Source organism: Hyperolius riggenbachi, chromosome 9 (genome assembly GCF_040937935.1).
Source record: "Hyperolius riggenbachi isolate aHypRig1 chromosome 9, aHypRig1.pri, whole genome shotgun sequence".
NCBI lineage: Eukaryota > Metazoa > Chordata > Amphibia > Anura > Hyperoliidae > Hyperolius > Hyperolius riggenbachi.
The window spans coordinates 212258211-212275008 of record NC_090654.1 but is presented as its reverse complement, the minus strand read 5'-3'; the positions used below and the strand labels follow the sequence as shown (position 1 = coordinate 212275008).

General features: G+C 43.3%; 1 protein-coding gene across 9 annotated transcripts in view; it reads right to left on the bottom strand.

Annotated features, from left to right (window-relative positions):
• The window catches only part of MITF (melanocyte inducing transcription factor), a 645672-nt gene that overhangs the window by 337421 nt on the left and 291453 nt on the right, over positions 1 to 16798 (bottom strand). For 2 of the 9 annotated variants that reach the window (XM_068253956.1, XM_068253959.1), the window contains exon 1: positions 12336 to 12547. The exons of the other annotated variants lie outside the window; for them this stretch is intronic. In XM_068253956.1, coding sequence (XP_068110057.1) covers positions 12336 to 12439 — 104 coding nt within the window. In that variant the 5' untranslated portion in view covers positions 12440 to 12547. Of the gene's footprint in view, positions 1 to 12335; positions 12548 to 16798 lie in introns of those variants that run through there. 9 annotated transcript variants of the gene reach the window in all.

Genomic DNA, 16798 nt, shown 5'->3' with positions numbered 1-16798 from the left:
GATGTTAACTACAGAAGGAAATGCTGCCATTTTGTTTTTGAGGATACAGGTATTAGACATGTGTATTCTAACATGTATCCCACCTGTAGCATTCCACCTATAGCAGTGATCCTGTGTGCAGAGAGAAATGCTGGAGAATATGAAGTTGTGTGGGATACATTGTTAGCTTAAAGAGAAACTCCGACCAAGAATTGAACTTTATCCCAATCAGTAGCTGATACCCACTTTTACATGAGAAAAATAATGATTTTCACAAACAGACCATCAGGGGGCGCTGTATGACTGATTTTGTGCTGAAACCCCTCCCACAAGAGGCTCTGGTACCGTACGGTACTCTGGGCAAACTGTCACAATGTAACAATGTTCAGACAGGAAATAGCTGTCTGTTAAAGCCAGACCAGCTAGAAACAGCTCCATAATCTGCCCACAGTAACAATGTCTCCATGTAATACAAGTCAGAATGTGAATCTGGGAGAGGAAAGATTTTACAATGAGCAAACACTGACTAAATCATGTATACATAATTATTGTAAAAATGAAGCACTTTTTTTATTACATTATTTTCACTGGAGTTCCTCTTTAAGAAGGCAGGCCTATAAAGCGGACCTGAACTCAGAACTTCCTCTCTGCTCTAAATGATACGCAACAGCATATTAACCTTTAGGGCTCTTTCACAGTGCAATGTTAAAGTCGCACGTTAGAACATGTAACGCACAATAACTTACAGCAATGAAAAATCAATGGGCTGTTCACAGTGCAGAGGTTGCGTTGGTGTCTAACGCTGCACATTAAATGAAAGTGCTGCATGCTATGCGCTATACACGTTTTTAGCTGCGTTGGACTGTTTGCACATGCTCAGTAATGTTTTCTTTTTTTTTTTTACGCATGCGCCGTTTTCGTTCTATCACTGTGAGACGAAAACAGTGCACCAAACGCAGGGTTAAATAACGTCCAAGTTATAGTCTTTCAATGCGTTGCATTAGGGGCACGTTATGCGACCTTAACGTCGCATTAAATGCAACGTCTTACTGTGTAAGAGGCCTTAAAGAAAAACATTTCTTTGTTACAGCTCATACAAATCCTGAAATAAATCTGCACTGTTTCTATTTCCTGCTTTTCATGGAAGCAGACATATTGTTAACATCCTGTGCTTTCAAATGAGCGTATCTGCCTCATCTGCCATGGCAGTCAGCTGACACAGGGGAGAGATCAAATTACAAATTGTGGTTAGACACAAATGAGGGGGAATTAGATAGAGTAAACTCTCGGAATACATACAGGGTGCATTTCTCTATGTTTTCCTTCTGTCTAGTTCAAGAGTTCAGGTCCACTTTAAGAAGGCTTCCCTCGTCCACACGGTGGATCTTGGCTGCTGGCTGTCATGTAATCTACTAATGACAATATGATTTGCTCTGCCGCGTCAACACATCCACTTCCTTATTCCACTAGACTGAACAAATGCCTGTCACAAATTCCGTCAACAGAAACCGAGCTGGAGATGACCCAGCACATAATCAGTGGCTGCCTTCACTGAAAACTGCCTGTTAAGGTGGCCACACACGATACAATAAAATGATCCGATTTTACAGCAATTCAATAAAAATGATCGTATCTCGAAAAAAATCGAAAGCTTTTTTAATTCGACTAAAAAACCTGATCGGATTTCCCGTTTTCCCGTTTCTCTTCAATTTTTTTAAAGATTGTGTGGTGTGTGTTAGATTGTCAATTTATTAATGTACACACTGTAACGATTGGTGTCAGCACACAGAGAGAATCTGATTGTTGATGATCTGCAGAATCATCAACAATACAGATGTATACTTGATTATGGATGATCTGCAGAATCACCAATAATACAAGTATGACTAACCTCTGGACACCTAATGAGTAAAGTGCTAGATGAACTAAAGGCTATCTCCCGAGGAGCGGGAAATGTAAATGGCTCGGCCATGAGCCACCTGAGGGGCAGGTGGCCCTGGGCAGTGCAGAAACTATATCCTTGATAGTGAGGACCTGGTAAACAGGGATAATGATATCAGATGGTAAACTGTACTGCAGCCAGGGTAAAAGACCACTGGCTGCTAACAGGCCGGACTCTCTGAGGAGCGGAAGTCCTGGTTGCAGCTGACACCTGGTGGAATGGTGTTACTGCTAGTACAGTTAGACTGAGCACTCAGGGAGAGTGACAGCTTGAGTGGTCGGGCAGGCCAGGTCGGCAACACACGAGTAGATCAGGTACAGAGAGAGAGAGAGAGACTGATTCGGCAACCGGGTACAGGCAGGGTCTGGTAACAGGTAGGCAGATATGCAGAGGTACCGAATCAGAAAGCAAGAGAAAGGTCGGCAGAGCAAATGGTCATAACATATAAGTATAACAAAGTCCTAGACTGGGGTGTGAGTTCCTTGGTCTCGACACCCTGGAACTAGTCTAGAGTATAACACAGAAATAGCACAGTGTTCCTAAGCTTGGGTGTGAGGTCCTTGGTCACAACACCCTGGAACTGGTCTAAATGATAACACAGCAATGACACAGTATCCCTAAGCTTGGGTGTAAAGTCCGTGGTCACAACACCCTGGAACTGGTCTAAATGATAACACAGCAATGACACAGTATCCCTAAGCTTGGGTGTGAGGTCCGTGGTCACAACACCCTGGAACTGGTCTAACATATAACACAAACGTAATCTGGCTAAGTGTGAATTCCCAGGTCCTCCTGGTTCTAACACACTGTGAGATCTGACTGGTCTGAGTGCTCACACGTTAGTATTCACAATGGCAGACCACCAGCAACTGACAGGCAAGAAGTATATATAGTGCAGCGCTCCTCAGCGCCGCCCAGTCCCACTCAGCCAATCACCCACTGTGCTGGGATCAGCTGATCGTCCTCATCAGCTGATCCCTCTCCTATTGGCATAAAGGTCCTGCCTCCTAGCGCGCGCGCGCGCGTAGCTCTCCATCTGTGTGCACTACTAGGCTCAGACAAACCAGACGCATGCTGCTGTGCAGAAACCGCTGGTCTGAACGCGGAGACAGCCGCCCCGCTGCCAGACCGCGCGGCGGTGTCTCCGCAAACCATTACACACACCCTAGCAATTTTCTCAGAGTTTCCAATCAGTTTTATCATAATTGGGGAAAAATTGAACATAGGTGTGTGGTACATTGGTCATATTTTTGAAATGTTACAATCAGTCAGAAAAATTGATTGCAATTCTTCAATTGAACAGATATTTAAAAAATTGTATGGTGTGTGGCCACCTTAGGAATGATCAGAAGCTCTAGAAGTGCAGATTACTAAAGTAATATGCCAAGCAGCACATGATGCCCTTCAACTATGAAATATCCTTAAAGTTTAGGAGGTATTTACAAACCAAAGAAGAAGCCTAGAGGCTGTTTTCCACCAAAAAGCCGTATGTTGTTAGTGACCCCAGTGTCTCCCATCTGTGTCCCCCCCCCCTTCTCCCCCCCCCCCCTTCTCCCCCCCCCCGTCACCTGTACCTGCTTAAGTTTAAAAGCCATTTTTCTTTGAATTTTACAGATCAATTTTCTCAAAAACTACAATTCCACTTTGTACATTTTTTCTTACTTGTTCCCACAGAGTCGCAGAATCCATGCCACTCGTATCGGCGGGTCGTTCATAAGTCGGGCATTTGTAAGTCCTGCACCTTCCACTGTTTCGTAATTGCTGCAAAAATGCTACATGCAGTGGTTTTGCAATAAAAAAAAAAAAAAAAATAACTCCAGTGTGGAATAGTCCATTTGATTAGATTAACCAAGTGTTTTCAGAACACTAGCGATAGGAAAAGCACTCTTGGGAAACAGCCCATAGAAACACATGCAAAACTGATGTCAACTGTCAAAAACTGACAGGACAGGACTGGACACCTTTTTATGTGTGAACCAATCCTTAGAGCCTAGTGAACTCACTTTACTCTTATACCAGTTTTACCACAGCAGTTTTTATCTCTGCAACTGCCGATTGTCAACGGTAATTTCCGCTTTGTCATGGGTAGATGTAAATAATCACATACACTGCAAAAAACTGAGAGCAAACAGGCACGGGTTTGCTACAATACTGTCTGAAAATATGTTATATGAGCAAATTATGGCACACACTATATATTTATAGAACCTATTTATAGGCCCAATTGTAAAGGTAGCGACTTTAATCATGCATCATGCATGTGTATGTAGCTTAACACTTTGAATCTTTTAACGTTAACCAATAAATGGTCTCATCCTGACAGACAACTTCTTGCCTTAAGATGTCATGTGATATTTTTAGATCTATGTCTGGAGTTGGGCTCCAAAAGTACGGCTGACATTTAGTGGTTCCCCACATGACATAATACCCAATAATAGCTAGTCAGCTTTTTAGCCCCCACACAAATTGAAATACAGTATCATAAGTCAAAGTGAGACTGATGAAAGCATATGTGAATCTTTGGCAATTCAGGCCCAATGTGTCCTTTTTCTATCAAAGGACTTATTTATGAAGGAGCTTTCAATTTGAATGTTTACTACTGAAAAATGCCAGTATCCTACTTATTAAGATAAGGCACTTCTGGTATTAGACCTTCTTGCAGGGTGCCTTTGTCACCATGTAGGTTGCAATGGTTTTTCAGTGTTTATGAGACTGCAGTTGAGCTTATGAACTGCAGTTTATAAAAAAGACGCTCCCACTTTGTGGGCTGACCCTAGGTCACCCCATGGCCACCAATCCCAATCATTTTTATTCTGAGATATCTCCCTGCTTCCTCACATTACTCATTTATGTGACCCTTAACCTCCTTGGCGGTATGTACGAGCTCAGCTCGTCCATGACCGTTGGAGGGCGCCGCTCAGGCCCCACTGGGCCGATTTTCACAATTTTTTTTTAAAACACGCAGCAAGCACTTTGCTTGCTGCGTGTTGGTCCCGATCGCCGCCGCTCATTGCTGATGCGCCGCGTAACCGCCACCCCCTGCCGAGACCCCTGCGCAGCTTGGCCAATCAGTGCCAGGCAGCGCTGAGGGGTGGATCGGGACTCCGTCTGACATCACAACGTCGATGACGTCATCGCAATCATCCGTCATGGCGACTGGGGAAGCCCTTAAGGAAATCGCGTTCAGAACAGGAATTCCGGCGGCGATTGAAGGTACGCGTCGGACTCCGCAGGGAGGGGGGTATCATGTAGCTAGCGCTAGGCTAGCTAAATGTTTAAAAAAAAAAAAATGGAACGCCAGGGTGGTTAAAGAGGCACCGCAATGATATAAAGTTAAATGTAATATATTATTCTGGATACACAGTTTTACATTAAATATCCTGGTTTCATCATCAGAAACACTTATTATGGGAATATATTGGTACGTGGCTGCACCTTTCCAGTTATGTTTTTGATTAGGCTATGATGTCACAGCATTCTGCCGCAGAGAATGCTGGGAGACAAGGTGTTGTTTCTGCTCTTTAGGCAACAAACATCCCACAGTGATGCACCTTGCCAACTGTGATGAATAAATATGAGGATGTAAATAACGGTGAAAAAGGTTTTACAATGGGCAAACACTGACTAATTTATAAAACAATACTGTAAAAATAAGCAATTTTATTCATTAAGTTTTTAAGCTAAAGATAAATTTTAACCCGGAACTGAACTTCAACCCAATCAGTGGCTGATTCCCCCTTTCCGACAAGAAACGTTTACCTTTTCTCAAATAGATGATCAGGGATGTCAGTGTGGCTGATATTGTGGTGAAACCCTTTCTACAGTGTGATGTCAGGGCTATGGCCATAACAGTTTCCTGTCTGTGAACCTTGTTGCATTGTGGGAAATAACGGCCGTTTCCAACTGCCAAGCAAGCAGTATCTCCCATATATAATAATCCTCCTGTCTCTGTGTCCTGCGTCCCTGCCAGGCGCATATGCGCAGCACACGGCTGGGCTTTTGGTGAGGGTCGTGGACGAACGCAGCCGTGGTTGTGGCCATAAGCAGGCGCGCACGTGGTACCCAGCTGTGGACGGCGTGTGTCAGTTCTCTAGTGCCCATTATTAAATTGGCTTTGAGACTAGCATATAATGATGACCTGCAGGCTCACGGTGGATCAGACAACATGAACAAATTACACGGCGTCGGCGAATATAAATAATTTTTTGATCTACCTTCTATTTTTCAACTTTTCACTTTGCAATGTACTTTCCCACTAAGGGGGGAAATGCCAAGGAACTCTTGCAGAGTACTCAAGGACCCCATGCAGAGTACTCATGGAACCCTGGTTAAAGGGGAACTTCAGCCTAAACAAACATACTGTCACCAAGTTACATTAGTTATGTTAATTAGAATAGATAGGTAATATAATCTCTTACCCACCCCGTTTTAAAAGAACAGGCAAATGTTTGTGATTCATGGGGGCTGCCATCTTTGTCATGGGGTTAGCCATCTTTTTGGTTGAAAGGAGGTGACAAGGAGCAGGAGACACAGTTCCAACTGTCCTGTGTCCTGATTACCCCTCCCAGCTGCACACCCTAGGCTTCAAATGTCAAATTCAAAATGTAAAAAAAAAATAAAAAAATTGCACCAAAACAGCAGAACGAGAACAACAACATCAGAAATCCTATTATGCTTTGCACAGCATTAGGGGAAAAATGCCCCGGCAGTTTTTTTCTGTGCAGCTAAAAATGAGGTTTGTATAAGAGAAAAAAGTTCTGATGCTGTGAAACAGTTAAAGAAACACCAGGCCTTTCCAGTGCTGCTAAGTCAATTTTTAGTCTGGAGGTTCACTTTAAGAAAGCCTGGTACAATATGTACATTGTTTTGAAGAATTGCTATGTAACATGCTTGTTATCGCACATTATCCAGAAATGCACTGTAGAATGTGCATCTGGATAATGTGGTCCTTTACATCGCCGAAATGTGAACATGCCCATACAATTGTATGAGGAGTGTGTACACATGCAGAAACGTCAGAAAATTAAAAAAAAGCAGTAAGCAGCCTTGCACTATTAGAGATACACCAAGTGTATTTTTACAAATTACTGTTACATAAAAAGCCATAATCTGTTGCTGCTTTATAAACAGGCTAGAAAGCCTTGGAAAGGGTAAGTGATTCAGAAAACCTGGTTGAGATGTATTAAAATCTGTCTGCTAGTTGGCAAAGGTTTGCAAACCTAGCCAGGGTCATATCAGATTACAATGAGGATTGCAAAAACTTCAGTGAAGTAGAAGTCATGTACTCCTATCTGCCGTCAGAACTTTTCACCATAAGTACTGTACAAGGCAGTGCAATTTCATTAAAGTTAACCTGAACCAAGTCAAAATATTTATAGTTAACACATGATGTACCTGCAAATGAATATTACATACTTATCAAGTCATTAGTTCCTCTCAGAAGCTCACCATATTCTTAAAACGATCCCTTCCAGTTCTGACAAAATGTTGTCGGAGGTGAAAGCCTTAGGGCCCGCTTCCACTGGATGCGAAATTCGTATGGATTTGCTGCACACAAATTTGCATAGTAATGCATTTCAACGGGCCTGTTCCCATTATATGCAAAACTCACATCCAGGAAAAATCTAAACAGAAGTGCTGTACATTTCTGGATGCAGCATGAGATTTTGCATCCGTTTTCCTGTTTTTTTTTTTAGTTTTTGCATTTTTGCCTTTTTTTCATTAATATCAATAGAAACAAAAGAAAAAAAGTAAAAAAAAAATACTGATTATGCATGTGAATTAGCATGTAAAAAATGGATATATACGTCTGCAAACTTGCGAATTTGCAATTTTGCGTCTGAATGATAGCATGCATTTTTCCACTATATTAGTTGCTGTTAGTTATAGCTGAAAGGATAAGTGGTGTGTCCTTGTCCTGGTATTTTCTTATGGCTCAAGTGGGTGATATTGCAGAGTGCTGACCAGAAAGCTGTTATGAGGTAATGGCCATTTTTAAAATGGAGGATGAATTTCATTGATTCCAGTGGACATACAGGACATGGGAGAGGAGAAAGAGATTGATGAGCAGACTATGCGGGAGGTAAGTATGACGTGTGTGTTTATTTTTCAGTTCAGGTTTGCTTTCAGCTTATCATCTTTGCTATGGTGTGCTATGACCCAGTTAAAGGTTGTAAACATTTGCTAGTTTTGCTGAATCACTTTTAGTCCTTCGGTAGTTAAGTTTCCTATTATTTCATTGCATATGATAGTGAATTTGCTTTCACTATTATATTAAATAAAATGAAATTCTAAGTCCTTATTGCCAGCTCAGTGGAAGTTCATTGCCCAGCACAGAGCAAATCACCAGACCCCACCCTCATTTGGGCTGCACCAGTATTACAAATTGTCCTTGCTCAATGTGTTGAAGCATTTAAAACTTCTAGGAGTTTCCCCAGTGTCTATAAAAGTCAAGTGTGCGGCATATAATAAGAAAGCACTTCTCACTTATCCTTTATATGACAGGTAGGGTATGGGAATAGCTAAATGCTACAAATATAGCAGGGTTAGAGTAATTAGACTTTGTGCTGCAGTTACAGTGCTGGCTACAAAGAGTTACACTCAGCAGCAAAGGGAGAAAATGGGTGGGGTTAGGTGATCTATGCAAATAGTGAAAGGTTTGCTGCTGCCCCTGTTCCAGCTACCTTCTGAACACCTCATATGAGTGATGGTGAGACAGGGAGAAGAGTTTTGAAAGCGGACTCTCCAATAAACTTTCGCTGTCATCTCAACAAGAAATTACCTAGAGCATTTAGATAACCAAGTAGTTCCAGTATAGATGGGCAATTCAAAGAACTTCGTGCATTTGCATTTTATGCAAGATCACTGTTGTATGCATAATAAATAGGAGGCTACACTAGGGCTTTAAATCACGCCCATTAGATACCATTACATTATATTGTCAACCACTGTTGGGAACTAATGATCCAGAACACTTGCAAGGTGACAGTGTAGGTCAGTGCTTCAGCCTACTTAACACAACTGCAGCACAGCAGCATATAAACCAGTACTGGATCCAAACGTTCATGCTAAACAGAGCTTGATGGAAGAAAGGGAATGATGCTTTCCAGTACTCTGGTGCATACCAGTCATGTTTCTAAGGACTAGAATGCCTGAAAGGCCACAGTGACATCACCACGCATTCCATCTCTTACATGAAATACCGGTCTGTGGAACAGATCAGTTTTTAAAAGGCATCAGTTTGTCATCCGTGACCCTCCATTCCGTTGTCAACGTGACGTATCCATCGATCCGTAAAAATCCTTCCCACCCCAAACTTGCAGTCTGTACAGCGGAACGGGATGAACAGATCTGTTCTAATGAAGCAATATGCACGGATCCTATTGATTAACATAGTAACAGTTGACATCCATTAGGACCATTTTTAATGCCAGTGTGAACCAGGCCTTATGCTAGGTACACACGATGAGATTTTCTGTTAGATTTCCTGCCAGACCTTTTATTTTCAACATGTCCGATCTGATCTCTGATCAATTTTCCGTTCACTTCTATGGAAAATTGATCGGAAAATCAATCGGAAATCAGATCAGACATGTTGGAAATAATCGATCTAGCAGGAAATCTGCCTGAAAATCTCATTGTGTGTGCTAGGCATTTGAGATGGCAAATTTTAAATACTATTGCCCTAATATACCATCAAATGAGATTTTAATTCACACCAATTAAATGTGCTAGGCTGATCCACAGGGCAAATCAATCCACTTTTCCAGTGTCCATGTTTCCCTATGGCCTTTTTCACCACACTATATGCTGAAAAACTGAAGCTTTTTCACAATGTACTGCTATGGAGAAAGAAAACGCATTAAAACGCAACGCAATGCATAGCAATGCAATAAAACGCATTAACTGTAAAAGGGCCCTTATACTGCGCTGGTAGATGCATACTCACACAAGTGCAATACAGCTGCACCTGTGCAGTAAGCCAAAGTCTTTCATTCACAAGCGGCTCTGTGCTGCTGCGCAGGTGTGGCCTTGCTCAAGCAGGTTCAGTACGGCCACACTTGTGCATGAAGGGGAGCGCAGCCATGCTCGTGCATGAAGGGGAGAGCAACTACACTTGTGCATAAAGGGGAGCGCAGCCACGCTCGTGCATGAAGGGGAGCGCAATCACGTTTGTGCATAAAGGGGAGCGCAGCCACGCTCGTGCATGAAGGGGAGAGCAACCACGCTTGTGCATAAGGGGGAGCGCAACTACGCTTGTGCATGAAGGGGAGTGCAATCACGCTCATGCATAAAGGGGAGCGCAGCCACACTCGTGCATTAAGGGGAGCGCAGCCACGCTTGTGCATGAAGGGGAGCGCAATCACGTTTGTGCAAAAAGGGAAGCGCAACCACGCACGTGCATGAAGGGGAGCGCAACCACGTTTGTGCATAAATGGGAGCGCAATCACGCTCGTGCATAAAGGGCAGCACAACTACGCTCGTGCATGAAGGGGAGCGCAGCCACGCTCGTGCATGAAGGGGAGCACAACTATGCTTGTGCATGAAGGGGAGCGCAACTACACTCGTGCATGAAGGGGAGCGCAGCCACGCTCATGCATAAAGGGGAGCGCAGCCACGCTCGTGCATAAAGGGGAGCGCAGCTACGTTCATGCATGAAGGGGAGCGCAGCCACGCTCGTGCATGAAGGGGAGCGCAGCCATGCTCGTGCATGAAGGGGAGCGCAGCCACGCTCGTGCATAAAAGGGAGCGCAGCCACGCTCGTGCATGAAGGGGAGCGCAGCCACGCTCGTGCATGAAGGGGAGCGCAGCCATGCTCGTGCATGAAGGGGAGCGCAGCCACGCTCTAAGTGTTACAGCAAAGAAAAATCTTGTCATTTATCTAAACTTTATGTCGCAAAATTTACAAATTCACTCAATAAAGCAGCAAAATTCAAAATAGATAAAAGTGTCATTCCACTTAAAAGTGATAGTCTGTCAAGTGTGGAGGAGCTTAGTAGCACTAATTATCCACTTATGAGATGAAAGAGGGTCCACAGATGTAAGGTATCCCTATTCCTAGCTCTGCTCTTGCCCTCCTGTGGAATATCCTCATCCTCTCTGCAGTGCGGACCCTCTTCCTTTTACATTCTCTTTAACATAAAACAATATCATAACCCAACAACAAGAATAAGATTCCCTTCTAATTACTGCCCCAAGTGTGCAAGTCTGGGAACTCAAGAGGAGGGATCTCCACCCTGCCAGTCCCGAGAGACATACAAAACTGGTGCATGCTTTAACCCACCAGTCTCTACAGAACTCTGAAATCTCATTTTTCAGTGGACTGGCCCTTTAAGTGGGTCCTACCATTCATGGGTTCAATAACGATGAAACAGCAACTAATCTGCAAGCTAACTTTAAAAACAAACTAGAATTCTGAACACAACTAGTTATTTCATAGCAGCAAAAGCATTCATTATCACTGTACACAGCAGAACATTCCATGTTGTAGTTAAAGTGAAAGAGACCAGAACCCCTCTAACCAGTAATACAATTCACTATCCCAAAGTTCCAGATCGCAGAGCAGCCTGGAACAATCCAGACCCACAGGAGTTAAAGTACCACCGAGCATAAACTGCAGGCCAACATAGGTCAAACTAGGTTTTAAAGTGACCCTGTGATGGCAAAAATATGAGCATTGCCATTGTTGTAATTGACAGTTACCTGTAGTTCATAACGTGGGGAGTCAGTGACTTGGCACAAGCATGCAGCCAGATGTGTAAGAAGCCAGACCTGCATCCTTGTGTCTGATTACTGACTCGCTGCTTTCTCTGGCTGTCATGCCGATCCCTTACACCAGAGGATGAGCATAGCAGCCAAAGAAATGTGAAAAGCTACCAAGGGCTGCTCACCTTATCACGACAGGTACACTTTAATAACAATCATTCAGGAAATGCAAATTTCCCAATCACAACATAGGATGCTTATGAAATTGCAATATGAAAGGGGGGTGTTAATATTTCTTACAACTCATTTCTTGTTTTCAATCTTACCAATTTTGTTACGTGACATTCAGGCACCCAGTTTCGCATAACATGGCGAATAGCAGTACATGTAAAAAGGTGTGAAATATCTCAATACCTCAGTTTCTAAAAATATCTCCAGATGTTTACATCTTTATCTCTGATCGTCATTTATATCTTTTTTTACATATGCAACTTTCCATTATCGCAATCCTTTAAATTTTTATTTTCCTTTTGAATGGAGAATAGCAAAGCCATCACAAGAAATGATGCATATCAATACAGTTATAGAGGTATAAGCAGTTGTTTCTTTTTCTTCTGACCTCCCGTTATCAGTTAGAGGTTAATCTAGAATATTACGATGCAAAGTCACCAGCTGCAATGCCAGGAAAGCTGCAGCAGATGCTACTGACCTGTAATTTAAAGGTTGACTTTTCAGCTCATAATACGTCTTTGGCTCTTCGTGAAAGTCTTCCCCCACCTCGAAATCCGCCACGATTCCTGATTCAGCTTGCATGGCTACAGCTGTCACAAGCTCTCGCAGGCAGGCGACTGTGAAACAGCAGGCTGCTGCTCGCTCTCCCAACTCTTTCCTGTCAGTGTCATACACACAGTGAACTCCCTTTCGTCCTTGCCTCCACTGTATACATACAGCACAGTTTTTCTCTCTCTCTCTTTGACTTATTGACAGTACTGATGCCGGATGTAGGCTCACCTCTGCCATCTACTGGATTTATTAAAATAGTCTTTGCCCTTTATTTTTTCTTTAGATTGCCAATACAGTAATGCTGGGAATACACGAGTCGATTCTGAGCTGGTTAGATAGATAATTTCCGACATGTCCGATCACTGCTCAATCATTTTTCTGGTCGATTTGTCATTGAAGTGAATTGAAAAAAGATAAGAAAAAACGAGCGGAAGATAATAGATTCGAGCGGGCAAAACGATCGGGCGCAGAATCGAGCGACAGAATCGAGACGTGTATTCCCAGCATAAGGGCTATGTCACGCGCACAGAGATTTGTAGCACCAATGTTTCACTCCCACAATCCAGTGGCGGAGCAAAAGGGTTTGCAGAGGTTGCAACCGCACTGGGGCTCTTGGGCCTGAGGGACCCATCCTCAACCACAGCATTAATTCTTTCTTGGTCCTGTACTGGTGATAATCACTTCTACAGATGCTTTGAATAGCAGCATTCATTAACAAACTGTTCCCCATCCCCTTCTTGCACCTATGACACTGTGGTTGGCCTGTCAATTGTTATGTATGCTTGGGTGGCCCTATGTAAAACTTACACTGGGGCCCAGAGTTCCTTAGCTAGGCCACTCCTAGAACCTCCAGCACAACAGTTACTAATGATATTCAGTGAAGTTGCTGCTATGTCACACTAGCGGCAACTTAAAAATCAAGATATGGGGGGGGCGTGGTTACCCGGCGAGCAAGATGGACGCATAAAGACAGAGCTCCGCTCCTGACTCCTCGTGTCTCCCAGAATACAGCTATCTTCCGCGATGTCGGGGAAAAATTCCAAGACGCACTCCACCCAGATAACCCAAGGAGACAGTGGGAACCTCCAAAACAAGCATATCCCGGCGATTTTCCGCCCAAAACAAGCCGACAAGACAGGCCCTGCACAAACCAACATGGCGCTGGCTTCCTCCCAGAACATGGTGGCGGATCAAAATGCGACACAAGCTGAACCTCCGGTAAGCACTTCTGATATGTTTAACTATATGAAGCAACTACCTACCATGGAAAATATGCAGTCATTCGCATTAGACATTAAGAACAGTCTTATGGGCGCTGTGCATGGCCTCAAAGAGGACATACAGGGATTGCAATATCGGGTGGAGGAGGCTGAGAGGGCGGGGGACAGACGAGATGCCGCCATAGAAGAGCTCCAGCAGGCTGCTGTGACACATAATATACATCTTATAAACATGAATCGTCATCTAGAAGACATGGATAACAGAGGCAGACGCCATAATATCCGAGTCAAAGGAGTCCCAGAATCGGTGTCTAGTGAAGATATACAATCTGCCCTTTCAGCCATCTTTAATGGCCTTTTGGAAAGGCCTAAAGAAAGCACCATTTTGTTTGAACGAGCGCATCGTGCTCTAAAACCAAGGGGAAGGGAGGGAGATTCTCCCCGTGATATTATATGCTGCTTAGTGGACTTTACACTTAAAGAGGACATCATGTCCAGAGCCAGATCACAGGACACTATATACTTCAACACCTTTGAGGTTAAACTCTTCCAGGATTTATCGGTGATCACTTTGAAAAATAGATGGGCCCTGAAGCCCCTTCTAACAGTTCTTAGAAACCACGATATCTCTTATAAATGGAAATTCCCCTTTGGTATCACTGCAACAAAAGGATCATTATCAGCTACGCTTCGTGTTCCGGATGAACTGAATCGTTTCTGTGACACCTTGCTCTTTCCCCTAGTTGATCTACCTGAGTGGTACAGTGAGTTTCGCCTTCCAGAAATTATGGGACACATGTACTCTGAGGGCGCTATCTGCCCGGTGGGAGAACAGTTTCCTCTTACTACTTCCAGAAAGAGAGGCAGACGCTTCCCCACTCGAAAACGTGGAATAGACCACAGAGGATTGCCATCCGATCGCGATAGATCATCCAGTAGGGAAGACATTAACTCTTCCCTAGACCCTCTGGACGTAACCGAGAACACACCAGGATAACTAAATGACCCATATACCCACCTGAGGAGTCTTCCTCTCCCTTTTTTCTTCCCCACCTTGTGCTGCTCGTGCTCTCTGCTTTTATTTTCCACTAGGTGATGCCTCCTTTTAAATCTGGGACTAAAATGTCTGCTCTGGCTGAATTGAGTATTTTCTCCTTTTCCACTGTTTAATATGACAGTTCATTACTGATATGTGTTTAATGCGTACACTTGCAATAACTGTGTGGTTGGGATCTGCTGTCCCCCGATCCATGATCTTCTATGCTCATTCCTTACCCTTATGCTTTCCCTAATTTTTCCCCCCTTTTACTTTTCTGGGACCCGAGGAGTCGGGCTGCTTTTTATGGTTTTATTACTTTTCCTAACTTACAATTGTTAACTCTGGTAATTGTTTGCTCTTTCTTGTCTGTTGGTCAGTCAACTCCCCCACCAGGGGCATAGGTGATTTTTTTGTTTATTTAGGCATTTGCCTATCTCTTTCTCACCTTCCCCACCTCAACCCCATATTTTCGGGGTATCTACTAGTATTGAGTGGATATCCAGGGGTATTAAAACTCAACGGCTCATTAATCTGAGGCACTTGCTTGTCCTAGGGGAGAGAGGACCGGTTTCCGCCTCTCCCTGGAGGAAGTAGGTTGCTATCAGCTGGAGCCTGGTTCTACTTAAGTTGCTCCAAACAGACCTATCTTTTGGTGTCTTTAACAGATTTTAGGGTGTCCTAGGGTGGTGACTGTGTATATACTGGGGCTAAATATAATAATGCCCTGTTGCGGGGTCTCTCTCTCTCTCTTGCTTTGCATAGTTTGGTTGATTGAATCGAGAATGGATTGGCTTCGTATCACCACATACAATGCAAAAGGTCTGAATAACCCTAACAAAAGGCACTCCATTCTCAGAGAATTGCACAAGATGGGCTCAGATATCGGTTTAATTCAGGAATCCCATTTTAGACGGGACTCCATCCCCGCCTGGAAAAACAAATATTACTCTCACATGTATCATGCCACATCTGAGATTAATAAATCAAAGGGAGTCTCAATAATTATGCACAAAAGACTGGCGTTTGAACTGATAGACTTGATACAAGACAGGGAAGGAAGATTTATTTTTGTTAAGGGGAAAATTTTAGGTGAACTGGTTACTATTGCCTCACTGTATGCCCCTAATACCAAACAACTTAAGTTTCTGCGGAAAGCTTTGTGGAAACTTAAAGGATTTTGCGAGGGTCTGTTGCTAATAGGTGGAGATTTAAATGTACCCCTAGAACCATCCCTAGATACTTCAGATGGCAAATCCTCCCTTCCATACCAAACTCTTAAAGAAATGAGGCAGCTCTTAGGCTCAATGCAATTGATAGATACGTGGCGAATGCTCAACCCATCTGGTAAAGACTTTTCATTTTATTCACCCCTTCACTCTAAATACTCAAGAATAGATTTTATTTTTATTATGCAACGAGATCTTCACAGGTTATCCAATACTGATATAGGTATCAGCTCAATCTCAGATCATGCGCCAGTCTCCGCTTCTCTTCGGGCAGGCACTAAAATGGATAAACAATGGATTTGGAGACTAAACCCTTCTCTACTCTCAGATGAGGCTAAATGCCATGAGGTTAAAAAAGACTTACTTGAATACTTTAGACTAAATGATGTAGACGAAGTAAAACCTATGCTTCTTTGGGAAGCACATAAGGCGTATATTAGAGGTACATTCGTTAGAATGGGAGCGCAGGCAAAGAGAGAGAGTGAGACCCTGATTGACAACCAAATCAAAATTATTAGAGCCCTGGAAATGGAACACAAGAGCTCTCCTTCCCTTTTTGATATTCAAAAATTAAAAGAGGCCAGAACAGTATTACTGGCATTACTAAATCGTAAAGCCCAAAGATCTTTCCTCTACAGGGAAAAATTGTTTTATCAAGAGGGGAATAAACCTGGAAGAATGTTAGCTAAAGCCTTAAGGCAAAGAAAGATGGAACTACAGGTAGCTGCAATCCGCAAAAGTGATAACAAATTGGTACACAAAACTAAAGAGATTGCTGAACAATTTAAAATGTTTTATCAAAAGCTTTATAATTTGATACCCTCGGGGGGTACTGCAGCTAGAGCTCAGAAGATCCAGGCCTTCTTGCAGGAGAATGGTCTGTCTAGATTAAATGATACTGACG